The 27423-nt window shown below is 42.3% G+C and overlaps 1 protein-coding gene and 1 pseudogene across 2 annotated transcripts; both read right to left on the bottom strand.

Annotated features, from left to right (window-relative positions):
• Positions 1-174: 174 nt before the first annotated feature.
• Positions 175-23464, bottom strand: ASB9 (ankyrin repeat and SOCS box containing 9). Of its 2 annotated transcripts, none has more exons than XM_090264993.1 (9): positions 23374-23462; positions 23137-23282; positions 19763-20001; positions 13534-13613; positions 11330-11437; positions 6933-7083; positions 5895-6029; positions 4146-4337; positions 175-375 (listed from the first exon to the last, which is right to left on the bottom strand). In XM_090264993.1, the coding sequence occupies exons 3-9, from the start codon at positions 19854-19856 to the stop codon at positions 251-253; spliced, it is 885 nt and encodes a 294-aa protein (XP_090121119.1). In that variant the 5' UTR covers positions 19857-20001; positions 23137-23282; positions 23374-23462; the 3' UTR covers positions 175-250. The 2 variants fall into 2 exon arrangements, with proteins under 2 accessions (XP_090121119.1, XP_090121121.1); XM_090264995.1 differs by having other exon boundaries at positions 313-375; positions 4081-4337; positions 23374-23464.
• On the bottom strand, positions 19894-27423 carry LOC149991853 (eukaryotic translation initiation factor 1 pseudogene; annotated as a pseudogene).

Here is a 27423-nt window from a genome sequence, read left to right as displayed (position 1 = left end):
CAAAGTGTTCCTAGCTCAATTTTCAGCACTTAGTAAATATTCCAAACAACAGTTATTCTTTTAGCCACCTTCTTCCAGGCAGGAGGGATAACAGTCTCCATGCCTTCCAACCAGTCATACAAAAGTACCCGGTATGTTTCCATTGAAGAGAAAAATCCAATTGAAAACACTGGCCATGCTCAATAAAGCCAACTTTATTTCTAAGTTCCCGCGGCCACAGCACGCAATAATAATGTTTGCCTTGACGCGTTTAAATGTGTAGGAGAAACTGTTTCAGCTCCTCGGGGAGGAGGAGTCCGGTGATCTTATGATGCTGCTGGATCCCAAAGCACTTGCGGATTCTAAGTCGGCATAACTGCATCAAAGACGCAGGCCCTGGAGAAAGATTATAAAGACAAGCCACACATTGGTTTCGGTGATCTAAGATGACAGCTCATTTCCTTCTTTCAAAGCATGCAGGATACAGGGTGGGGCCAAAGGACGGTTACAGCTGTGAGTGCGCAAAACAGTTCATTCTTGTATTATTAAGTAATTATTGTACCATTTTCCATAAGAACAACTGTAAACCTCCTTTGGCCCCACCCTGTATAACCTTTATTATAAGGAAATAATATGGTACTGTTTGAGACCATTTTCTGTTTCTTATAGGAGGCATTTTTAGGCTATGTTCTCACTTTTCTGGTCTAATTGAAATGAGCCTGTTCGGTGTTAATTTAGAACTGACCTCACACACACACACACACACACACACACACACACACAATCAGCACTTAGTCTCACTAATGGAGGCTTGAGGAAGCTAATTCTGAATTTACAAAGCTATACAAAATATGAAAGTAAACCTCCCGTTTCACGGCTTTTCCAGACGCAAACAGTTTTGTAATTTGAGCAACTTTAAGGTATTTGAATAGAATGAGCGACCAGTAAATCACGAGTGTCTGTTACCTTACGTCATATTTGCTTGTATATTGTGCGTTCAGAGCTGGCCCGACGCTTCAGTTCATAGGTGGAAAGGGAGCTGGCACAAGCCTTGCACAGACAGTCAGCCAAGAGTTTATACTTTCGGACAGTGGTTCTCAACAGGGGGTGAGGAGAAAGAAAAAGGACCTGTATGATGTTCTCCAGCGACACTTCGCTGTGTCTGGAGACACTTTTGGCCGTCACAACTTGGGGGAAAGTGCCACTGGTGTCTAGTGGGTAGAACCCAGAGATGCTGCTCAGCATCCCACAATGCACAGGATGGACCACAATGTGCCAAAATGTAAATGGTGCTGAGGTGGAGAAACCCTGTTACAGGGTAAAAGAATGGGAAATGACTTCCCACCCTCACCCCCTGCACCGAATTGTAATGGGGATACTCTTTTAGTTCTTAGAAACATTTTTAAAAAGCAAAGCTATGTACCCTCAAGAATTCGGTAGAGTAGGACTTGAGAATCACCTATTGGGGGAGAACAGCTTTATTTTTTAAAAATTATTTGTTTGTTTATTTATTTGTAGAGGGAAAAGGAGAAAGAAAGGGAGAGAAACATCACTGTGTGGTTGCCTCTCACTCGGGCCCCCAACTGGGGACCTGACGTGCAACCTAGTCATGTGCCCTGACTGGGAATCGAACCAGCGATACTTGGCTCACAGGCCGACACTCAATCCACTGAGCCACAGCAGCCAGGCCCTTGGGAGAGCAGCTTTAAACTATACAATGTTGGGTCACACCCCAGAGACGCTGCTTCAGTTATAGTTAGGTGGGGACCATGCATCTCGATTTGTTAAAGGCACGTGCCCCAGGTGATTTGATTGTGCCATCAGGGATGAGATTGGAACCAAAAGCATACAGTGGCTTCTGATTTCCTGTAGTGTCACCACAAGTTACAGGATAAAGTGGGTTGCATATTTCTCAGGTGATGGAGGCCAAGGAGAGGTGGAAATAGACACATATACAACCAAAAACTGAAGGCAATATTTCCAATCAGGTCCTCACAGCACATTCAGAAGCCCCTGGTGGAATTTTAGGGCACCTTCTAGATCATGTTTAATGTACTCAAGGCATGTATTAACACACTGCAAAACGTGCGCCATGGGAAAACAACTGCATCTCCTCTCCCTGAGGGATGTGGACGGCCATGACTAATCATCTGTGAAGGACAACAGGAAGGAGGCACTGGTAAAGAATTACGAAGAACAAGCTGCGACAGTAAGCCTGATGGAGACTTAGTGAACGCAGGACTTCAGAGCAAGCTCAGCGTAACTACAGACGCAAACATAGTTATCTGCTGTCTCCCACAAGTTGGGTGCTGTACAAGAGCTGTGGCCTTAATTGCATATAGAGGTGAAAACCCAGTATGTCTCTGTAGCCATTGGCCACACTCCGTAATAAAGTCAGCTCATTCTATGTTGGTGAATTGGAATATTGCTGGGGTCTCTGTCTCTCTTTCTTCCTCAGCAACACTCATGATGCTTTAAGGCCAAAGCACATTCAGAGATGGCTCCTTGCTGTGCTGAGAGACAGTCATTGTAGTTTTCATTGTTGCCATGAGAATACTGCTTTAGCTGCTTTTCAAGGTGTGGTGGGATGGTAGTATTCTTGGATTCCATTCGGAGGCCACCCAGAGACAGATATTACTGTGTTCAATTCATAGGTCTGGCTTTCTGCTCTTTCCTGCCCCCATTTCCTGTGGGCTTCCAGCCTGCTGAGAGGTGACTTCACCTGAACCCCAAAGATAACTCACAGAGGCAAAAGAAGTGGCTATTCTCTCTAACAGCAACTGACATTTTATGAATCCGTGGGCTCACTGGCCACAGTGTCACCAAAATGTGAATTAACAAAATTAAAGGCAACATAGGAAATAAAGTAGAAAGGAAAAGTCAGTGCTGGAAGTCTGAAAATCCAAAGCTTTCTCAACTTTTAAGAAAATGGTATTTTACAACTATGTTGGTACAAAGATCCATATAACCCAGGTTGAGTTTTATTTGTTTTTTTCCTTCCAATTTTAAAAGAAATCAAAACATTTCTGTAGTCTCCTAAAAGCAACATGGGCTTCAAAAACGGCCCTGTATAAAAAGATAGAATTTTTTGAAAACAAGAAATCTTCAAAATGCAGGTAGTTGCCTGGTGATTACCTCAGTGGCTAACATAAAGGGGTTTCTTGCGGACTGTTCCTTGAGCCTGGGGTCAGTCTTCCCTAGCCCTCTGCACACAAGGCTCAGGGCGTATGAGCCTTGCTTGGGAGCCCCAAGATAGGGCTTTGACTGCTAGGATCCTTGGGCAGTGGGAGGAAGAGGAAGAGGCATTCCATGGCCACTTTACAGTTCTGCCCAGAGCCAGCCCTAATTCTCAGCAGGTGGGGAGAAAATAAGCCGATTACAACATCCAAATCCTTCTGGTAGGGCAGCCCGCTTCAAAGTCTCATAAGCCCTAAAACGTAGGGTCTGCGCTCCGGTGCTACCAAAACAAAACAGGTCCTAAGCTAGCTGCTCTACTCCTCACTGGACAATTGAGAATGCAGTCAGAGGGGGTCTTTGCTCCCCACCCCAACCCAGCCCTGATAAGCAGCACAGGGAATTGTCCTTACCCCCTTGCATACTGCTCAACCCCCGGTTCAGTTGTTTACGTCAGCAGTGTCAGTTCTTATTTATGGAAGGATGTGAACTTAATGTTGATTAACTTATAATAGTAAATGTTTGTAGATTGCTGTGAGTCATTAAAGTAATACCTTACAATGCTCCATCAGTTGCATTCTTACCCCCGAAAGCAAATGCCCAATGGTTCAGTAAAACATCCTGGGGCACTGTACAACCCCAAAGAGGCTTCTACTCACTCTAAAGCATGTTTTAGATAATGCTAATATTAAAATTTTCAAACAATACCTTCATTCTTTGAAAACAGGCCTAACCTACATAGGAATATTAGATCATCCAAAACAGTCTTTCTCCCACGTGCCAAAGAACAGACGAACATTTATTACATCACCAATGGTGTACCTTGTGGAATACTAAACTATCTCAGCTCCCCACATTTGGTAATGGCAGAGAATGATTTTTTTTTTTTTTTTTTGGTAGGATCAGAAGTCAGAATCCGGTCAATACCTGCCTCCTGCTAGAGCCCGCAAGTCTTATGGATTAGGGCTTAGGTTCGGGCAAAGGAGAAGCACCTTCTCTCTGCAAAAAGAGCTGGATCAGAGGGTTCTCCGGAGGCACCAGCTCCTCGGGACGTTTGCCGTCAGCATTCTTGGCCCGAGTGTCTGCTCCGAAGTCCACAAGCAGGCGGGCTAGCTCCCCATTGGACACCCTGGCCACTGCATGAAGAGGGGAGTCCAGACCTCGGCCTCGGTTCACGCTTGCTCCTAAACAGTCACAACAACAGAGTCAGCCAAGAAGCAAAGGCCAAGCATCTCCCCTCTCGAAGTCCTGTGCCTCAAAATTCCCTAACAAATGGGCATCCATACTAGGCACGGCAATTCTGAGGAAACAAAAGATGACTTGATTCCATTTAATAACATGGGAAACATGTCATTTGTCCATGTCACTGAATGTACAACATGACCTATATAGCATTTGAGGTTTAAAACCTCACCTGTGAGCACTACCCATAAAAGTGGACAGACAAGAAAAACCCTGGTGGCCTGAAAGCTGCACATTAATGGAGCCCTGATATTAGCCAGTACTGACTAGAAGTGAGGCTACCTGGTGAAATCCCATCTAAAGCAAGCAGTCACATTCACATACTGAGGAACTACCATGGGGTCTTAAAACTGGGACTTGGGACCGCGTGACTGGGACTGTGTAGAGCAACCAACTTGTAAGGGTGTCTCCTGCGTTGGGGTGGCCAATCCCAAGATCACAGGGAAGGTGGCAAAGTCTTCCTCTTCAGAAGTGAGGTGGACTTCTAGGATCGCCCCACCCAATTCTATCCCTACACTCTCAACCAATCCCTACCGCAGTCTGGATGCTGGCTCACACTGTGACATGTGGGGACATGTGGCTTTGCTGTAGCTGCTGTCCTTTTAGTGAAATGGGAATCTCTGTCCACTCAATAAATGTTAACTGCACTGTTCTTCAATTGTTTTTGGCTTTGTGAGGGATGCAAAACCTGGCCCCGTCCTGGCTAGGACCTTAAAATCTACCTAGGGCAATAGGGGAGAGAGAGAGGGACAAAGAGAAAGGAAGGGGGGGCAGATAGAGATGGAGAGAGGGAGGGAGGGAGGTAGAAAGAAATAGAAATAATATTAATGCAAAAATATGAATCTCCTAATCCATGGCAATGGCTGCCAGATGAGTAGGAGGCAATAAGAACTATAAAAACATTCACGGTAGGAAACGTTACTAGAGTTTTAAAGAACCCACAGGGGTCAAATAATTAAAGAGGGGGAGGAAATGGTGTTCCTGGTGTTGAAGAAGAGACTGGACAATACCAGGGAGGTGAAAAAGAATGATGCTACATAGGCCTTTTCAAAGACAATCTTTACGCTAGGCTAAAAATGGGGCAAGTTCAATTTCCAAATTGAAGAGAAGTAGTAAAGGCGGCCCCAAATAAGAAGACTCAGTCCTAATCTAGCAGCTTTGGCAATTATGCAGGGCCTAATAATATGATTGCCTGGAGGATGGAGGCAGAGGAAAGGGAGAAGAAAGTATTCATGACCAAGGCCCACCCTTGAAGGAGATATCATCATCATCACCATCATCATCATCATCATCATCATCATCATCTTCATCCTCATTACAAGAGAAAGCTAAAGTTCAAACAGTTTCAAATAATTCCCATGGGAACACAGTCAATATGAACCCCAACCTTTTCCAGCTCCACTGCCCACACTTTTTCAACTGCTACAATAGAAACAGCTTTAAATATATTTAGCTTACTTTTCATTTGCTTTCCTTGTTTCAGTTTGCTTTTGTTTTACCTGATTCCAGAAGCTTCTTGGCACAGGCTATCTGCTGGTTTTCACAAGCCAAATAGAGTGGAGTGCCCAAGTGGCTGATGTGATGGTCAATGTCACCCCCGTGAGCTGCAAGGGACTCAATGCATTCCACGTGGCCTGTAGCCCACAGCAGGGGAAAATAGTTACATGACTTTTCTTAGCTAGGGAAACAATGCCTTCCTCATCTTTCAAGGTTTTTTTAATTGAGTTTATTGGGGTGAAATTGGTTAATGAGATCATACAGCTTTCCAGTGCACAATTCTATGATACAGCATCTGTATACTGCATTGTGTGCTCACCACTCAAAGTCAAATCATTTGTTACCATGTATTTGACCTCCCCTTAGTCCCCACCCACCTCCCTTGCCTCTGGTAATATTTTCAAGTCTGCCAGCAACTTATCCAGTGGACCAAAAGCTATTTCCTTTGCTTAGAATAGGGAATGATTTTAAGTACTGCTATCAGTTATGGGTTGATCACAGATGTGATCTGTGGCTCTGGGTGCAACTCCACTTGAGTTTACAAGCCACGGTGGGCAACCAGCAACCATCTGCATTTTTCAAGTGTTTGGGCTTTGTAATCAGTCTAAGTATAAAAATGAAAGTGAGAGTTGGGGACAGGTATGGACAAATACGGACTGAAGGTGGACCTGAAGGAAAAAGGGCACAGTGTGGCCCATGGGACAGGGAAACTCACTTACAACCTCACCATCGACAGGTCCTGGGATCAACATTTGGAATGCTTTAAAAGGGTAGTTCTAAAATATCCTGTTCATCAGAATAACCTGGCGGGCTTGTGAAACAAAATACAGATGGCCGGATCCCACCCCCAGAGTTCCTGGTTCAATAGGTCTGGAGTGAAGCCCAAGCATCTGCATTTACGTGCTAGGTCCCACTGAAGCTTCTGGTCCCGGGACCCCACCTTGAGTACTACTGCTCTAAAACAGACCTCCGCTTCCTTCTTTGAAGAGTGAGATCCCTTGAAGGAGTGGTTGGAAAACTTCAGTTCTCAACAACTTTACCTCTCTTAGCAGCTTCATGGATAGGAGATGCGAGATCACTGGCAGGGTGGGGGCTGGCTCCATGTTGCAGAAGCAAATTCACACAATCCCGGCTGCCGCTGACACAAGCATTAAACAAGGGCGTGTGCCAGTCCGTGGTAACGCCATTGACCTGGAATGAAAAGTGCCACAATGAAGGCAGGAAGCGGGGTGTCCTGCGTTCAAATCTAGGCTCCACCACTTCCAAGCTGGTATTTAACTTCCCTGAACGTTAAATTCCACAGCCACAAAATGAGGACAAAAAATGAAATTCCGTGAGGTTTTTCTGAAAAACTGAATGAAGCATGGAATGTTCAGCACCAAGAATGTTACTGAAGCCAGTTAGGATAATTTCAATACTTTACAAACTAATCTCTTTACTTCAAACATTTCATCCAAGATTCATGCCAGACCAATACAGTTTCTTCACAGCAGCCAGAGTAACCTTCTAAAATTGTTAATGTGTCATTTTTTTAAAATTTTAAAACAAGAGTTTCACATAAATATAGAGTGAACACATGCCAAAGAGTTTTCTCAATTTATTCATTAATGAGGGAAGCAGTAAGACAGTAAGGATGGTTCAAAGGAGAACTTATATAGTCAATCAATGAAATACTGAAATAAATTTGCTAGACAGACTGATTAATGACCTATTGGGCCATAATACTATAATCTGTGGGACTATCTTTTCTAATGTTGGAAGTTTCTAATAGGAAAGAACAAAGCCAAATGCAGGTGCACTTTTCTTTTTTCTTAAGAAATTCCTTGGTGAACTGTTAAACAATAACACTACGAGGCAAGGGCAGGACTAGCGAGGCACAAAAGATATCCAGGGGTGCAAAACCTAAGAAGACACCCATTCCTGGGGGCACAAAAGAGCTTCACGCTTCTGAGAGTGAGAAGGTCTCCGAAGTTTGTATGCTAGGCACCCCTCAGGCTTTTCCTTAGTCCTGGCCCTGTTTCCAAGTTTGGGGTATGTTTCCTTCACCAAGATATAAGCCTGATAATGCACCCACCTACAGCTCTCTACTGTTCTCAGGACAAAGCCCATTTTCTTGGCATGGACAGCAATGCTGTGTGTATTCGGATCCCTCTCACCCACCCTACTGCTATAAGGAATGGTTTGCAATCACAAACATGTAGTTTTCACTTCCAGGCCGTTGTATTTGCTCTTCCAATTGGGAGGGAAGTCCATAATTTTCCTCAACCCACCATGCAGCTTAGACATCATTTCCTACAGGAAGCCTGTTTTGACTCTCTCTCTCTTTATGAGAAATAAGTGGGGCCCCCTTACTATCAACACTTAATACATTGCGGTACTTTCAGAGGCAGATCAAGGTCAGTTGAGGCCCCAGGCACAGAAGAAAATATTGGGCCCCTTAAAAAAGAGAGAGACAAGGAAAATAGAAATACATGTTAACCATATTTTTTAAGTATATTTTATTGATTATGTTGTTACTGTAGTTCCAATTTATTTCCCCTTTGCTCCCCTCTTCCCAGCACCCTCCTTCCCTCCAGCAATCCCACCCTCCTTAGTTCATGTCCATGGGTCATGCATATAAGTTCTTTGGCTTCACCCTTTCCTATATTATTCTTAACATCCCCCTGTCTATTTTGTACCAACTGATTATGCTTCATAGTCCCTGCACCATTTCCCCATTTCTCCACCCCCCCTCAGCTGATAACCCTCCAAATGATCCCCATACGTATGATTCTCTTCCTATTCTGGTTTGCTTAGTTGGATTTTGTTCTTATTTTTTAGATTCAGTTGTTGATGGTTGTAAGTTTGTTGTCATTTTAATGTTCATAATTTCAATCTTCTTTTTCTTAACTAAGTCCCTTTGACATTTCATATAATAATAGCTCAGTGATGATGAACTCCTTTAGCTTTACCTTGTCTGGGAAACACTTCATCTGCCCTTCCATTCCAAATGATAGCTTTGCTGGATAGAGTAATCTTGGTCGTAAGTCCTTGCATTTCATCACCTTGAATATTTCTTGCCAGTCCCTTCTTGCCTGCAAAGTTTCTTTAGAGAAATCAGCTGACAGTCTTATAGAAACCCTTTTGTAGGTAACTCTGCTTTTCTCTTGATACTTGTAAGATTCTCTCTTTATCTTTAACCTTTGGCATTTTATTATGATGTGTCTTGGTGTGGTCCTTTTTGGGTCTACCTTGTTTGGGACTCTCTGTGCTTCCTGGACCTGTATGTCTATTTCCTTCACTAAATATGGGGAGTTTTCCTTCATTAGTTTCTCACATAAGTTTTCAATTTCTTGCTCTTCCTCTTCTCCTTATGGTACCCCTAAGGTTTGGATGTTGGCATGTTTAAAGTTGTCCCAGAGGTTCCTAAACCTCTCTTCATTTTTTTCAATTCCTGTTTCCTCATTCTGCACTGGCTGACTATTGTTTTCCTCCTTACATTCCAAATCATTGAATTGAACCCCGGTTTCCTTCTCTTCACCATTGGTTTTGTGTGAATTATACTTCATTTCATTTAGCATAGCATTCACTTCTTCCCTTATGCGTTTGCCATACTTAAACATATCTGTCAAGCCTGCAAGCATCTTTATCACCAGTGTTTTGAACTCTTCATCTGTTAGGTTGGCTATCTCCTCGTTTGTTAGGTTGGCTATCTCCTCGTCGCTTAGTTCTCCCACTGGAACCTTGATCTGTTCCCTCTTTTGGGCCATACTTCTCTGTCTCCTCATCTTAACAGGCTCCTGTGTTTGTTTGCCTCTGTGCTTTAGGTAAAGCTGTCGCACCTCTTACATTTAAACCCACATCTGGGTAGTTTGCAAAAATGGCTACAGAGTCTCTGCACAGTATGTAATATGGCTTTGCAAGTCTTCATAAGATGGAGACTATTTTTCCAGCCCTTGACTCTGGGCTTGCCCACGTGACTTGCTTTGACTGACGGAACAGTTACAAAGGTATTACAAGCAGAGAGCATGCCCTCTTTTGCTGCCGTTGGAATCCCTGCTACCATATAAACAAGTCAAGGCAGCCTGCTAAAGGATCAGAGACCACATAGAAATTTTCTGGCTCTCCAGACATCTCAGCCAACCCAGTCAAGGTTATCAGGAACCAGCCTGCTCCAGCCAATCTATCAGCTAACGTCAAAAGCAGAAGTAAGACCAGCTGAGGTCAGCTGGACCACCCCAGACCAGAAGAGCTGTCCATCCAACACAAGGAATTGTGAGATAAAAAAATGACTGTCTTTAAGCCATTAAGTTAAGTTTTGCTATATAGCAAAAACTAATGAATAAAAACAGTATATTATAAATGCCTTCTGTGGCTACGATGCTATGCATTCAACAAACCTATTTTCTCTCTCTTGGGTACCTAGACTGGTCCTTAAGTTTTCCATGCACAATCCCCTGTGCCTTTTCCCCTTCCAACTACCTGGAATGGAGACTAGGCTGAGAGCACACATGAAAACTACTTGTGGAAAATAGTGGAGTAGGATGGAAGATGTCCATATTCCTGAGTCACGCTTGGGAAAGAGCCAACCAACTGGCAATACCCACACTGAAATTTCACTTGAGCAAGAAATAAACTTTCATTGTACCAGGCTACTGAGATTTCAGGGTTTATCTACTGAAACAGCTAGTGTTACAGTCACTAAAAAATTTGTTTATCTGGCTGTCTCCTCATTTAGCTTATAAGTTCCTAAAAGTCTTATCAGAGTTAGGCATATAATAAATGCTCAATAAATACTGGTTGAGAAAATGTAAGAAAGTCATATAATTTTTTGGAGAACTTTTTCCATCACTTTTGAGCACAAGGAGACTTAGTTAATGGAAGAATTACTGGTCTCTACTCTCAAATTCGATGCCTTTGTGTCCTCCTTTGTCTAAGACTTCTCATTATGCTATCCTGATTCTCATTCTCAAAATAATAATCATACACTTCATCTTTTTCAATCCTTGCAATAGTACAATAAGTTACACAACTTTTTATTTCTTCTCTTTTTCATATGTAGACTCTAAAGCTCAAAGCATAATTAACTTGTTCAAGTTTCCAATGTTACTAAATGGTAGAGATGGCCTGCAACCATTATTCTGTTCTGGAGCCAAATGTTGTGTTTTCTACAATATTTCACAGCCTTCCAGACATACAAATAAAGACAGAAATCTAACAGCTATTTATTAGTAGTAACTATTAAATAAAATAATATAGACAGGAACCATTGCTTTTTAGCTGAAATTCTGTACTTCATCTATGGTTAAAGCAGACAAGCTTGATGGACATATACCTCTGTACAATACTCTTCATATTTCAAACCAGGTTAATCAAAAATGCTGGAAATTATTCTGGAGGGTTAGAAAGAGTCATTTTTCATTCATGGTTTCTAAAATGTTGTTTAAGTGGCACTCACCTGAGCTCCGTGCTTTAACAAAATGTTTGCACAAGAGGGATGGCCTCCAAGACAGGCTTCATGGAGCGGGGACACATGATCTGCTGTGATGACGTTCACAGCCCACCCCTGGAGGAGGGAGAATGGGCAGAGTAAGGGGTGCAAACACCAGTCCCATTAGGGTTGGTTTTCAGCCACAAATCCAGTACTATGACAATACTTTTAAAAGTTCATTCGGCTTAAAATCTGACAGTACACTAAGGTGTTGACAATGATGTAGACAAACAACAATAAGAAAAAGGATCCCTCATACCGCTGCTGGTAGGAGTGTAATACGGTACAACCACTTAGGAAAACAGTTTGACAGTATCTCTTAGAGTCTGACAATACAAATACGCATGACTCAGAAATTTGACTCCTACGTACGCACAGTCAAGACTGACTGTCATTTTGCTCTCACTCTCTCTTGTCCTCTCACTTGTTGGATTATTGTTTTTGATGAGGTCCATGGCAAGGAGCTATTCCTGCACGTATTCCTGCTGAGTTGGCTTGCCCTACTGTGCTCCAGCCTTTTGCCATGAGAAGAAAACTTCTCGTGTGGCCATTGGTCAAAGAAGGATGGGAGACATGTGCAGGAGAGCTGCACCCAACCCACAGCTTGGAACCAAACCCAGCCTAGATCAGCTGGCTTAAAGACTCGTTAGCAAGAAATGTTTATTGCATTACACCACGGAGTTTGGGGCAGTTTGGTACACAGGAAGAGCTGACTAATGCAGGTAGGTATTGGAATGCTCATTTTAAAATGACAGAAATTGAGGTGCCGAGATAACTTGCTCAAATAACGTGACAGAGCTTAGATAAAGGCATGGTTCCGGCTGCTGTTCAGTAAACATATAAATACTAAATATAAATGACTATGAGTCCAATTTAATAACTGATATATAAAAGCTGCAATGATTATTTAAGGTAAATGTTTCATTTTATCCTAGAAGCATCTTAAGTTCTGTTAGCTAGAGTTACTATCTACATTTCTACTTATAATAGGCTGTTGCTATCAAAAAACAGTTTAATATAGTGGCTTGGGGTAGTCTGAAATTTTTCTTTAGAATCTTTTTTCTTGTACAAGGATTACTTAGTCATATCCTTCAATTATGCACTCAATTATAAATGTAAACAGCAAACCACAGTAGTAATAGCAGGATATAGGACTATCAGAGAGAGGAATCACAGATAATTTTATTACAATTGTTACAGAAACTTAAAATATCCGAAATATATGTTCATCCTATTTACAAATTACTGTGGTCATTAGAATCACCACTAAATCTTATTTAACAAATTAATAAAGGAATCCAGATATTACTATGTGACACATTTGTCATTTAATACCTTCATAGCTTTCTTCCATATTGTTTGATGTGTTTAAAACATTAGTTTGAGACACTTTGCCAGGCTACCAAAGGGGACTATGGTACAGAAAGTGTCAAGAGCTCCTAACTTAAAAGCTCTGTTGTCTTTTCAGAGAACAGAACATCTTGAACTAAAAACTTTTTTACAATTTTCAATGGTGACTGAAATTACAGAGAAATTAATATCAAACTGGGCAGAACCACTATATCAACTGGAGATTGCAACAGAACTGAAAATGTCTTTGAAGTTATAAGATTACGAATGTAAAAAGACATTTTTAAGCATTGTCTTATATCAGGGTTTTCAACCCCAGCTCTACTGACATTTCAGATTGGATAATTTTTTGATGTGCAGGGCTGCCCTGTGCCATGTAGGGTGTTTAGTGACATCCTTAGTCTCTACTAGATGCCAGTATCAAACTCCCACACCCACTCCTCATTGTGACAACAAAACTGTCTACAGACATTGTCAAATGTCACCTAAGGGGCAAAGTCACCTCAGCTGAGAATCAAAATTACATGATAATCTTTAAGAAGATAGTCTACTGAATAAAGTAAAGGGAACTTAAATGCACTGATTTTCCCATTATTCATTTAATAGGTATTTATTACAGTACCTACTATGTCCCTAGAATTGTACTAAACTCTAGTACTATGTCAGCCTCCAAATATAAAAAATTGGCTGGATAGGACAGGATTCACCTCACTTTGCTAAAGAGGAATTTCTATCTTAATATCAGATCGTGATTTTTTCTCAGTGTGGTAAGCAATAGGATGTACTTAATATTTATCTTTTTTTTCCCAAAAGCTACCTACCTGGCTGATGAGATTCCTCAAAGACAGCAGACGCCCGTGGACCGCAGCTTCATGCACTGGCGACCAATCAGACACAACATCTGTACGGAAAGGGAGGAAAAGCTTACACCAGCTAGTGTGCTTTAGACCCAGAGGCTCATCCTTGCCTGTCAATAAGAGCCTAATGGGTGTTAATGGTTGGGGTCAATCAACCAAAACTCCCACCAGAAGTTCACCATTTCTCCGCTCCATTGACATTTCTTGTACACAGTTTAGTTGAACTGTCTAGGTAGCTAAAAACTACATCCAGTGTCCAAACTAAGGACAAAAGAGGTAGATTGGGATAACAGATGGACTACTGTTTTTCCATTTACACTGATTTCAAAGGCAAATGGTCCATTTAGTTAAGTGAGAGCTTCACTAATTACTAGCATTAATGTGTTAAGCTGTGACTGCCAATGTAGTTTCCTGCATGAAATACAAACTTTGGCATCTCAGCAAACAGTACCATATACTAATAGTAGTAATCAGGTGATTACATGCACCATTAGGTTTGGAATCAAATATATCTCTTGTCCCAGTATGAAGTGCAAATCAGAGCTCAGTCTGACCTTGTAACAGGGGCATCATTTATCCCCAAAGGCAGTATGCCAGTGTGGTTAAGAAAAAGCTCTAAACTCAGATGCACTTGGTTTCTTCGGAGCTGTGGGTCCCTAGACAGGGCCCAAGCCATCAGTTTCCTTCTCTGTAAAGTGAGGAGAGCAATATCTATTAGATACTAGTATTATCCTGCCCAAGCACTAAACAGGGAGTCTTGATTACAACCCATAATCAGTGCTATTTAACACAGCAAATGTGTTCCACAACCATACGGATGGAACACACAGTCTTAGAAAGGAAGCCGGTAAACCGTATCCCCACACATCCTCACGCGTGAAATGCTTTCCTCTCACTTTCTGCGTGTGGATGTCACCCGAATGAGGCACAGACCTGAATTTTTCTCATCTTAAGCTGAGACTGATTTCCGAAACAAACGCAGGATGTCAGGAGGAGAGGAGGCTCGGCTCTCCCTGCTCCAGCTCCGGCTCTGCCCGCCTGAGTAAACACACGATTGCACACAGACAGGGCAGCATGGTCTAACGCCAGTGACAACTTGTAAAGGGACTGCTGCCTCCCAAAAGTGGAGACTTGGAGAACCAGGGAAGTTACTGATGCCTTGCAAATGGAAAGGCCATAAAGGAGGTGGTGGGAACACTTTGTACTTCACACGGGCTGGCTGAGGTCCGTCTGCTCCATGAAAATCTGTCCCAGGGAGCAAATCGCCATCTTTCCTGATGGGTTCACGGAGCGTGTAATAGGTAAGGGGAGGCGAATGAGCCCACCTACACACTGCCCATGCGATGCTTTCCTTCTGGGTTCACCAAGGTGCTTGAGGTGCCTTTAAAGGAAGTGGCTTTTCCTACCTCCAAAACCTTATGCTCAGTAGAAAACCCGGTGTCCTCAAAGCTTTCTCTGAGATTCCTACTTCACTCAGAAGAAACACTGCTGCTTCTAGCACCAGGGGCCTACAATCTAGACTGCAGGTACAGATTTCTCCCCAAATTACAATTAAAAGGACAACTAATTCTACTCTGTTGGTGCTAATGTAAAATACCGTCCACATGAAATCTTGAGTGAGAAGAAAGAGCCAAAACCTGAAAAAGGCTTTGAACATCAGTTGTAAACAGATTTGCAAATGGACCCTAATGGATCACCTTGCATGATGATTAATCTGTTTTTCCTTCCAAGTGCTCAGCTGCTAAGAAATATAGCTTCCACATGTCTCAACCTTTCTTAAAGCTACCTCAGATAATTGGAGGTGACAGTGTGAACAGTCCAGGCAGGTAATTTGGGTTCTAAATGGTCTGTTCAGATTTCATTAAAATGATGCAATTATATTATCAAGTGTAGACAAAAATGGGCTTTACTTTCTATTCATTCATCATGGAACCATTAATCCTTCTATTTAGGGTAAATGAAGAATTATGCACTTCTCTGAGAGTAAACAGGCTACCTGAGGTCTTGTACCCCTGCTTTAGAATGTAGTATTTACAGAGCAGAGATGTTTGTGTCTTTGAGAGGCACGAGGTGTTGCCCTGGCACACACGGTAAGGGGCTGACAATATCTATCTAACAGCTTTATTGAGCTCTAATTCACATACTATACAATTCACTTATTTAAAGCTACAATACAATGGTTGCTAGTATATTCAGAGTAGGGCAGCCATAGCCACACTCAATTTTAGAACATTTTTATCATCCCCAAAAGAAACCCCTTGCCCCTAAACCTTGCAAAACATCGATCTATTTTCTGTCTCTGTGGATTTGCTTATAAAAATAATCATACAATATGCAGTCTTCTGTGACTGGCTTCTTTCACTGAGCATAATATTTCAAGCTCCATCCACATTGTAGTATGTGTCAGTACTTCATCCCTTTTTATGGGCAAATAATATCCATTAGGTAGAGAGATCACATCTCATTTATTGGTTCATTAGTTGATGGGCATTTGTGTTGCTTCCACTTCTTAGCTATTATGAATAACACTGCTATGAACATTCACATACAAATTTTGGGGTGGGTGTATGTTTTCAATTCCCTTGGGTATACATACACCTAGGAGTAGAAGTGCCTTTATGATACGGTAACGCAATGTTGAGCTGTACCACTTCACGCTCCCATCAGTAGTGCATGAGACTTCTCTTTCCAATTTAAAGTGATTTCCGACTAGAGCTTGGTAAGACTATCGCAGCACGCCTATACTACTGCCAGAAGAAAAACTTGGGTTCTTGTAAAGCCAAAATTCAGCTCAAACTGATACAAGGACTTAGCCTCAGCAGGTCTCTGAACCATTTAGTGATTATTAAAACCTTAACATTGTGACAATGAAAGGTTGCTATCTTTCTAGCATTGAGAGCATGAATTATGTATGTGCATATATATATGTGTGTATATGTACACATATACACATATGGTTTAGAAAATGCTATAATTTGCACCATGGATTAGTCCACACACACTTTCTTTAGCTCTTAAAAACACCGAAGAGATATCCAGGAGATGTTTCTCCAGGGTTTTCCCGAGCCCACACCCCAAACACTCAATGAGCTATGGGCTCAACACATGTGAATTAGGCCCAGAAGCAGCTTTGTCTGCCTTCCTGCTGATGCTGGAAAGAGCAAAATCAATGGGAAAGGGAACCTTTTCCTCGCAGGATACGGGCGATGATCACAGTAGGAGACTATGGATGAAGGGGGGATTCAAGGTCACAATCCCCTTTCCACTGACCCCACCAAAGTCTTTGCAACTCAAAGGGCATTATCTGTATAGAACACATTATCCAAGCCCTTGATATACATGAAAGATTCTTCCCCAGCAGTTGTCCAGCCAGGGTCTATTGGTTTTACTGCCAAAAAATAGATACAAAATTAGGTCAATGGCAATGCCATTGTTCCAGTAGCTCATGGTTAAATGGGGCAGGGAGCTCTTATAACGAAACCACTCCGTAAGTCCTCCAATTAGTGCCATTAAACTTACCTTTCTTTTAAACTGAGTCTCCATCAAACCCTGCAGCCCATTAGGAAGGCTGCGCTGCCATTTCATTTTCATTGCAATTTCTGAAGTGATTTTTTAAATTTCCATGATTTCAGAAGACATTTAAAATGCGCTAATTGGTACATTCTAGAAAGAGCTATTCAAGAAGCTCTGAGGGCCCCCAGCAAATGCCGGGCAGTTGCAGAAATCTATCTGTCATGCGAAATGTCTTTCAAGGTCCAGGGGAAAAGAGAGAAGATGGGATGTCTTTGGGACGTCACAGGGAAGGGTCATTCTTACACCATCAAGGCTGTGTATTAGCCATTGGCACTTTTATGTTCAAAATAGAACTCCTTGCTCTCCCTCATCACTCTGCTCCCAAGCAGCTCCCTTTCCCAACTTCTCTCTTGCCTAGCCCTCTTATCTGACATTAATTATAGGCTTGAAAACTTTACCATTGGGGCTGCTTTCTCATCTAGAGCCCCAATATTCAATCAAGCAATGTAGTCTGATTTCTCTTTCTCTTGAAATGATCACTCATATTTTTCCTTTCTCTGTTATTTCCAAGTTTGATCCAAATGTTAGGTTCATGTTTGGATTTAGTGCACTGGTTTTCAAAGTGTGGTCCCCAAACAGCATCATCAGCATCACCTAGGAGTTTGTTATACATGCAGATTCCCAGCCTCACCCCAGCCCTAACACTGCATCGGAAGCTCTGGGGGTGGGGCCCAGCTACCTGCATTTTTCAGACCCTCTAGGTGATGCTGATGCACGTGAGAGTTTGAGTACATGTGGGTTCCTGCAAGAATTTCCTGTGATCCTACCACAATACATACTGACTGTAGCTACCACTTTAATTTACTACAGCCTTTATTATCACCAGATATCTGCTCCAGAATCATCAATGGCTCCCAGTTCTCTGCTTCATAAAGGCTAAACTCGGCCATCTAGCTTTTGAATCTTCATTACTGGGTTTCATCTCCCCAGACTTTTTCTCACTAGACTCCCTAAGACATTCTGCATTCTAGTTTTGACAGTGTGTTTACTTTTTAATTGTCACCTGAGGATAGTCTATTGATTTGGGAGAGAGAGAAGGGAGGAAGAGAGTGATGGAGAGAGACATTGATCAGCTGCCTCTCCTACGCGCCCCGACCAGGGCCTGAACCCGCAACCCAGGCATATGCCCTGACAGCGAGTCTAACTGGCAACCTTTCATTTTACAGGATGACACTGCAACCAACAGAGCCACACCGGCCGGGACCAGTGAGTTCACTTTTTAACTACTGTATGTTGGAGTATATTTATGCCTGCCGACACCTAACCACTCATGCAGCCCCAGGAGGGGCTGCATTAGGACCTCTAGAAAGCCTCAATAGCAAAAAGTAGCTGGCACCCCTCTCTCGTATGAAAAGAATCATGTGGAAGTAAACCAAATTAATAGTTCTTTCCCGTATTTATTGGTTTGCTGTTTTAAGTATATATTTATCGGCCCTGGCTGGGTGGCTTAGTTGGTTAGAGCATCGTCCTGTACACCAAAAGGATGCAGGTTCGATTCCCAGTCAGGGCACAGGCCTAGGTTGCAGGTTTGAGCCTGGTCGGGGCGCCTATGGGAGGCAACCAATTGATGTTTCTCTCCCTGCCCTCTATCTCTCTAAAATCAGTGAACATATCCTTAGATGACGATTAAAAACTAAAAATGTATATATCAAATTGACTTAAAAAAGTGATTTTCAGTGCTGCTCTGCTTTCTACCACTCCACATCTATGCTCAATCCATCTGACTAACCCAGGCCTGCCTTTGCGGACCCAAATCCCACTCACCGTTGAGGGCTCTGCTCATTTGACGCGCAAAATGGGATAAATGAGTAAATGAATGAGCATTCCTATCTGTTCAATTAGCCAGAGGAAAGGCGTTTTTGTGTTTTATTTCATCTTGTGTTTTCCCCTTTCGGCAGTTGTGCAGTAGGAAATTAGTACATCCTAGCTGACCGCAGGGTCCCTGCTTATTGTCCCTTGGATGGCAACTGTTATGGGAAGCCTGCCAGGGTGCTAGAAATGATAATCTCTCCTCTAATGCCTACACCCATTTTTTTGGAATACTTTCAGTTAGCAGGAACCTGCTGAATCCTCCCACACAAACAAAAAAAATGACAGTTTCCTGGAGGTATGAGACTCTGCATTAGCAACGGCACCACCTCAAAGGTGAGAGTCATAAGCAAGACTCACCTCCAAAGTTTTAAAAATAAGTTTCCTTTTCAAGTTAATCGATCACTTCATTGCTCAATGTTTGAACATCCTTTGTAAACCCAGCCCTGCCTCAATGCCAAATACCTAAAACCTTTTAATAAATGTTTTGGCAGTAAAAAATGTTCCTATTTATAAGTAATCTTTAAACCTCCAGTGTAATGTGATACATTTTACCATTGGAGCTAAAGTGTTTACTAGAAAATAAACTGTGACAGTTGGTTTTGCATGGTCTATAGGACTCTGCAGATGGAGGCAGACACATATTTGAACAACCATGTAAAGAGTATATACTAGCAAGCTCTGGACATCTGCTCAGTAACTGACCCCTGGACACACCTCAGACAGAGCCACTGGAATTGCCCAGCCCTCTTCTCTGTGTGTACGTGTTAACCAACCTCCCCAGCACTGACGCCACAGCCCCTGGACTCACCCCCCATCAGTGGGTTTGAAAGAAGTCTGGTGTCAGAAGAGTCTCCTGGCCTCAAGGGCTTGCTGCCACTCCCGCCTGGTGGCTCGCCATCCATGCCGCTCTCCTGGGTCAGACAAACTCCTTGTTCCGCTTCAGTTGCTCAGGAAAACTCCAAATTCCATGCCGTCCCTGCTCCTGCGAAATTCCAGTTCTGTGACTGGCTGAGCTGCGCTGTCCTGGTCAGATGGTAGGACAGCTGTCTGCAACAGAGAACGGAATAGGCAGAGTAATCTGAATACTACCTGTGGTTCCTCCCTCCCTCTCTCTCTCTCTCTCTCTCTCTCTCTCTCTCTCTGTGTCACTCACAGACACCTAGCTGGCTGGAGCTAGTCAAAGCCCCCAACAGCACCCCAGCCCCAAGTCTACAGACTTGCTGATGTCACGTCCTTTCCAAAACTGAGACCAATCAGTGAGGGAGCCTTGGGGTTATCAGGAAGAAAATTCAGAGTTGGTTACTTTTGGAGAGGAAGGGACAGGGTGGGGGTGAAGGAAGCCTTGTTCCCCTGCTGGGATCCTTTCTTTATTTGGGGGCTTCCTGTTGAGACAAGCTCCAGAACCCAAGAGCAGCCAAAGCTGGGGTTGCTGCAGCCCTGCAGAACGGCTTGCACAGCAACATGCCCAGCATGCCCTGGCCATCTGCACATGTGGTTTCAATTTTTCTGGGAGTTTCTTATGGGAAAATGTGTCTATATGTTAAAAACATGCAAGCTTGCAAAGGACTTTTGTTTTCTTCCTTTCCAACTGCAAGGGTTTCATTAAATGCCCCGCTTCACCTTTCCTCCACACATTATACATTAACTTCTAAGTAAATAATTAATGGTTACTATTGCGAAATGGACTGCTGGCTGGCATAGGGGCATGAAGGAGCCCTGCTACCTTTGTTAATTATAAAAACTCTTGCTTTGTGAGACTTTTGTCTTTACAAAATATTTGGCTTTCTGTACACGTGTCTTTGCAGATACCCCGTTTCTCGGCAACCCTGGGTGCTGGTTCAGGCTGAAGGCCACCCCTAGACTCCAGCTACTCCTTCCTTCCAGGTGGTAGGGAGTTTTGCTTCCCCATCAGGGAAGACTTTGAGTGAGTCTCAAGCACAGTCTGGCTGTGAAATGATTGCACATTTCTTTAGTGTCCAAGACGTAGCCTCAGTCTTTCAGACTTTTGGGTCCTCAGTTGAAAGACATGGTGGCCATTGTTAACAGTTTGAGGACAGTTGTTCATATTTTCTAATGCATTTCTGTGTATACACATTTATCTGCTTACATTATAATTTTAATTATGTGATCATATCATTCTATACTTTTTACACTTATTTTGTCTTGGAGATCTTTCCATTTCAGCATATAGAGAGCTATGTCCCTTTCTTTAGTAACTGCTGCAAGTATCCCACACTGTGCTGAAAGTATTTCATCATTTTCGTAGGATGGGGGCACAACGTTACCATTTTGTAACAGAACCCCCGGGCTGCTCCGATTGAAACAGAACCCACGGGCTGTTTAGTTAGGGGTATGATTGCCCGCCGCCAGAATCATAACTCTCAATACCAGAGTTTGGTGAAAAGAAAAAGAATTGTTTACTTACACATAGTCCTGCCTCCCCCTCCCAGACCTGGCCAGTCTTAGGAAAGTCAGAGACACCGTTTCCCGACTTCCTAGGCACAGTTCAGCTTTACCCGTAGCTGCCAATCACTCAGTTCTGATTGGGGAGGTCCTTTCTGTGCTGTGGTGCCCTCCAGTTCTCAATGCAGGACCGCCTGGATTCTCAGCCTCCTTGCAAACTGCCTTCTTCCTGCAAACCGCATGGATCTCCTCTCCTTCTCCAAGCAGCCTGGCAAGAGCCTCTTCTTAAAGCAACCTGGAGACCCCTGCTCCAAGCCAGATGGAGGGAGCCCACAAGAGCCAGAGAGTGAGGGCGTGAGGGCCAGAGAGAGCCTGAGGGAGAGAGCCTCCTAGAGCCAGAGCCAGCCCAAAATCTCCGCAGCTGCTTCTCTCTCCCTCCCTGGCTCCTCTCTCCCCCTGCGTCCTCTCACGCAGTGGGTGTTGCAAACAGTTCTGACCATTCACAGAACCCCACGTAGGCTCTGTCTGCTTCTTCCGTACCAGCCCACAGTCCAAGACCCCTCACAGACCTGAGCCTTGGAAGTAAAGCTGATCTTTGCAACAATGTTTCCAGCCGCTACCTCCAGCCATGCAAGGGCATCCTGAAAGCTGCTTCCTGCTCCCTATCTCCCAGCCGCAAACTCTGGGGTTTGCTTTTGGACTCCCCTGTTTCTGTAACAATTTCTTTTATAAATACAAAAATACTGCAGTCCCTAGTTTTGTACATATGGCTTTGTGTACATATGCAAATGTTGCTGAAGGAGAGATTCCTAAAAGTGGAAATGCTGAGTCATTCTGAATGAGATTAGTAGATTGTATTAATGATAACTTCCTGGCTGTAATATTATACTACAGTTTTGCAAAAGTTACCACTGGGGGAAACTAGGCAAGGTCACAGAAGATTTTTCCATACTGTTTCTTACGCCTGCACAGGACTCTACAATTATCTCAATATAAATTTCAATTTGAAAAAGGGGCTGTCCACTTAAAGTTGAGAGTAACACTTCCAAATGGCCCTTCGGCTCTATTTGCAGAATTAACTGAGAAGGCCGTGAGCATATACATGGTTCACTACTCCAGCAGGAAAGATCTGAAGAACAATAAAATATGCATTTGGCAGAGAAGGAGGAATTTACTCCCAACTGGACTGGGCAGGATGGGGGGGCTGGATGCCATTACCTTTCTTTCTGAGTAAAATCTTCACAGTACAGCTTTTTTATTTACCTTTAATTAAATTCCAAGAAGATAAGGTTACTCCATATTCAAATTTAAGGTCATTGTCCAAAATGACAATAAAGAAGGTTTTCAGGTTGTTGCCGTAGTACCTGGGTGGAAATTAACCAGCTTTCAACCTTCTCGTTATATTTATAATGCTGAATGATGCTTGTGAATATTGGAGGATGGGAATGAATTTCCTTGAACCGTTAAACAGCAGTTCTAGTTGGGAATTAGAAAACCATTACAAGAGAAGCTCATGCATTTTTAAGGATCTGTCTGCAGATAAAGTTGAGTTACATATATATGAGCTGTCATTATTGAAAAACAGTTTGACTTACAATGAGCCACAAGAGAAGAACATTGTTACCAACTTCTAGTCAGTCCTGGAAGTTGAGTGTCTGCATGTTCAGGCAACTTGGCCCACTTAGGTAAGAATTATAGCCTGCAGTAGCAGTAAGGCCACTGTCATTCTTTATCAAGTGCAGTCTTAACACTAGCTACAGCTTCTGCCTCACCTCTCACCTGGCTGTCCACACAGGAGATCACTCATGGCAACCCTTTCCTCCCGAGGCCTTGGGGAGCCTTGGAGGCCACCTCCAATCAGTCAAGGTTGGTCCAGGAGCTGAAACCTCTTGTCCTTCCAATCAGCAGTCTTTCTAGCACGAAACCTTTAAAACATAAAAGGAACACATCTCTGATAATTTGGAATGATCTACTTTTCCTGCAAAAGTCCTGTCTCGTTCAGCTGTTCTCACATACCTGGCTCTGCACACTGAGAGATCTGATGTTGCTACTTTAGAAAGCAGTCACTCATTCCTAGTCCGTCTGGCTATACAATAAGACTCAAACAAGAATGTGTCTTTAAAACTCTGGCATAATGCAGTATTGAGGAAACAATCAAAATTGAGAGACAGTCTACATAACAATGGGCTGGACTCTTAAAAAATGTCAATGGTGTGAGGGACAAAATGAAGGAGGTTTTCTAGATTAAAGGAGAATAAAGGGACTTGGAAACTGAATAAAATGCATGATATTTGACTGGATCCTGATTTGGGGTGGAGGACAAGGCGTGAAAGACATCAGTGCCACAATCATGGAAACTTACATATGCATGTATAATCACAAAGTCACAGTACATTGGTGTCAAACTTCCTGCATATGCTCACTGCACCAAGTTATGGAGAAGAATCTCTGTGTCGTTGGGAGATGCACGCTTAAGTGCTTAGTGCGGAGCCATGTGAAAGCGTGATGCAAAGGAGAAATGTGCACCCATATGTACACGTTTTGCATCAAAAAGTTAGTGCAAGCCCTGGCTTCTGTGGCTCAGTGGATTGAGCATTGGCCTGTGAGCCAAGTGTCGCTGGTTCAATTCCCAGTCAGGGCACATGACTAGGTTGCACGTCAGGTCCCCAGTTGGGGGCACAGGTGAGAGGCAACCACACAGTGATGTTGCTCTCCCTCTCTTTCTCCTTTCCCCTCTCTCTACAAATAAATAAACAAACAAACAAATAAATAAATTACTTTTTAAAAAATAGTGCAAACTCTACAGTCAAAACACATGCGGATTCTCACCTACCGTGGGGGGGGTCTAGAACGTAATAACCGTGATAAGTGTGGGAACACTGTATATAAAGCCCACAATACCCAATCTGTTCACAAGTCATTGTCTTTCACAAAAAACTCAAAAACCACGCATCCCAGAACCTCAGGCTGATTGGGAACACTGTTCTCATTGCATAATTATGCAGGGTCCCAAAACAAACAACAGCCTGTCTAAAACTTCTGATGTTTTAATCGTCATTGGAGTTTTTTGTTAACATTGAATTTTAAATATTTGCACTAAAATATTTTTCTTCTGGAATGGGTTTTCCGGTGCCCCTTAAATTTTCTGCCACACTCACCTCATCCTAATCCTAGCCCTGGTGAAGAATAATGAGGCCCATGGTTTACTCACAAATGGCTCATTTAGAAGATATTTGTATATGTATTAATCATATACATACTTACATATATACACATATTATATAGGTGTGTGTACACACTACACTATGTATACGTACATACATATACAAACCTATGTGCATACACACATACAGAGATACACAAACGTGGCAATACGTTAATTGGCAGATTGAGATGATGGATATACAATTATTGACTGTATTATTCATGCAACTTTTCTGTAACCTGGGAATTTTCAAGATATAACCATGGTGCAGGAAGAGAAACTAATCCACAAAAATGAAAACCTGGTATTGCTTTTCACAGATTAAACTCATGTTAAAAGTTTTACAGATGAAACTCATGTTAAAATTTGAAGCTGCCAGTCTGAGCGTAAGCATGTATTTGTCCTAGCACAGACTCTGCTGAAGGAAGAAGATGATGTAATCCATATGCAAATGCCTGTGTAGGAGCAGCCCCTAGCAATGATCTGTGATAGGAGAAAACGTGAGGTTCTCCAGTGCAGAGCGCAGTCCCCCCAAACCCACCCCCGTACAGTGACTCATCCCTCACCAGAGCAGCTTCAGGCAATGTCTCTGAAGCATCAGCTGTTCTCTTTGTGTTAAGTGCAGAACATCTTAACAATGAGCATTGTTACTGAAAAAAGGAATCATCTGTAAACCTCGGGTTGATTTGACATGGCAGTATTGGAAATAAATATCAGGAAGAAGAATTTGGGAGAAAGAGTTCCTTAATAAATTAGGAACAAAATAACTTAGAGATGTTGAATGATATACCCAATCTTGTAAATAGTTTAAGGGATTTTAAGAGTTGAAGCTTAAATCTTCAAGTGACACAGGCAAGCATTTTTTAAAAATAATGGGTCAAGGCAGATGATGGATATAGTCAAATAAATAATGAATTGAGAGATGCTACACACACACATGGGATATAGATATTTAGATGTCAGCAGATATAGACACATGGTATATGAATAGGTAATATTGGGTATTTTGTTATTAAAATGATTCAGTTTGTATATATATAAAAATTTTTAACTATTATTTTAAAGTGTTCTTAATCAGTAAATACCACTTTAAAAATCTTCTAAAAAATACTTCAAACATTTAAGAGTTATTTTAAAAAACAAAGTTCACACTAGTATTATTTATAATAGCAAGAAATCAGAAATAATCTAAGTATCCAGCAATATGAAAAAAGCTAAGAAATATGACAGTACCATTTAAAAGGATAGTTTCAAAGGGTTTGAAATTTAGAAAATCATTACAATATGGTTTGTGGGAAAAGCAGAAATAAAAAATACTTCTATAACAGGATCATTATAAATCAGGCAAAGAAACCAAAAAGAAAACAAAACTATGATGTACTGAAAGCATTGAAAAAGGTCACTAAAACTTTAACAGTAAAAATTAATTAATTAATTAATTAATATTGGATATATACATTAATAGTTCTTTTCAAATGCAGTCACCCTGCCAGGGTCTCTGCCTTATCACCTTATCTAAAATAGTAGCTCTACCCTGATCTTTATTTTTCTTATCACTTCCTGAAATAATGATATATATGTACCTGTTGCTTATTTCCTGATGCGTCCACTAACAAACAAGCTTTTCGAGGGCAAGGACCTTGTCTATGCCTTTCACAGCCTTGAAGAGTGTCTGCCACATAATAGATGCTGAGTAAAAACATATCGAATGAATGAATTGAGAAGTTATCCTATAGCATTTCAAATATGATTGAAATTGTGAAACAAAATTATACCATCCGGGGAATAATACATCCCACATCCTCTGAATAATGAAATAATCTCTATTGCGTTAAACCCCGCCCCCACCCCAAAGCAAGCAATATAAACTCATATAAACCAGATGATTTGTCTGATGGTCTAATTCTAGCTTGATGGAAGTAGAACTCAAAGGGAAGTTAAATACTATCTCCTGTCCAATCTCTACATTCGTAAATCGTAAAACACTGCAGCAATTCCAAATGGAGGCACTGGGACCTCTTCTGCTTCCACATCCTACTGAAACCAGAGGATTGGTTCTGGTGAGTGGCCTCTTAACACTCAGTTCAGGATTGAAGTGCCATCCACCTGACACACACACACACACACGCACACACGCACACACACACCCCACACCTCCCCTACGAGAACTGGGAGGTCCATACACATGATTCGTGAGTTCCATGATCTGCAGGTTCAGGAAGTAGATAGAACAGCAGGATTCTCCAGTTCCTTCAAGTCACAGACAGAATGAATATCCTTGGACATCCTGGGCTGAACACAGAGCTCAGACATTCAGCAGGACTGAGCTGACCAAAAAATGCCCTCAGGAGAACACTTGGAAGATAGAAAGACTCTAATACCTAAATGTTCTATGATATGGGTTTTATTTTTTGGTTCTTTTCAGCTTATTGCATGAAGGCCTTACACTAGTCTGAATTAAAAGTAGACCCCCAAATGGTTACATTATACAAACCATGAGGTTTTTCAACTTGTGATAAGTAAAACCCATGAACCTTCAGCTCGTTGTCCTTAGCCAGTCCACTCTCCACGAGGAACTGGCATATGTTCTTGGGCTGGTCACGCTGTAGCTAAATTGCTTCTCCATATTCTGGATGCTCAATTACAGTACAATTGCAGGCAAATTTCTTCTTAAATGCCTTCACTGGTTTCTTTTTATCTTAATCACAGGCGATCCCTAGGGCAGTGTTAAGGGTCTTCCAGCTGTTTCTCTGTTGAATTCTTCTGTGGATTTAATTCTCAGTTCCAGCAGGAAGCAGATCATGACCTTTACTTCCATCAGCAAAGGGGTCAAAAGAATGGAGGTTCTGGATGGCAGACAT

The sequence above is a fragment of the Furipterus horrens genome, unplaced genomic scaffold (genome assembly GCF_987537825.1).
Source record: "Furipterus horrens unplaced genomic scaffold, mFurHor1.1.pri manual_scaffold_17, whole genome shotgun sequence".
Lineage (NCBI taxonomy): Eukaryota > Metazoa > Chordata > Mammalia > Chiroptera > Furipteridae > Furipterus > Furipterus horrens.
This window is presented reverse-complemented; position numbering and strand designations above follow the sequence as displayed.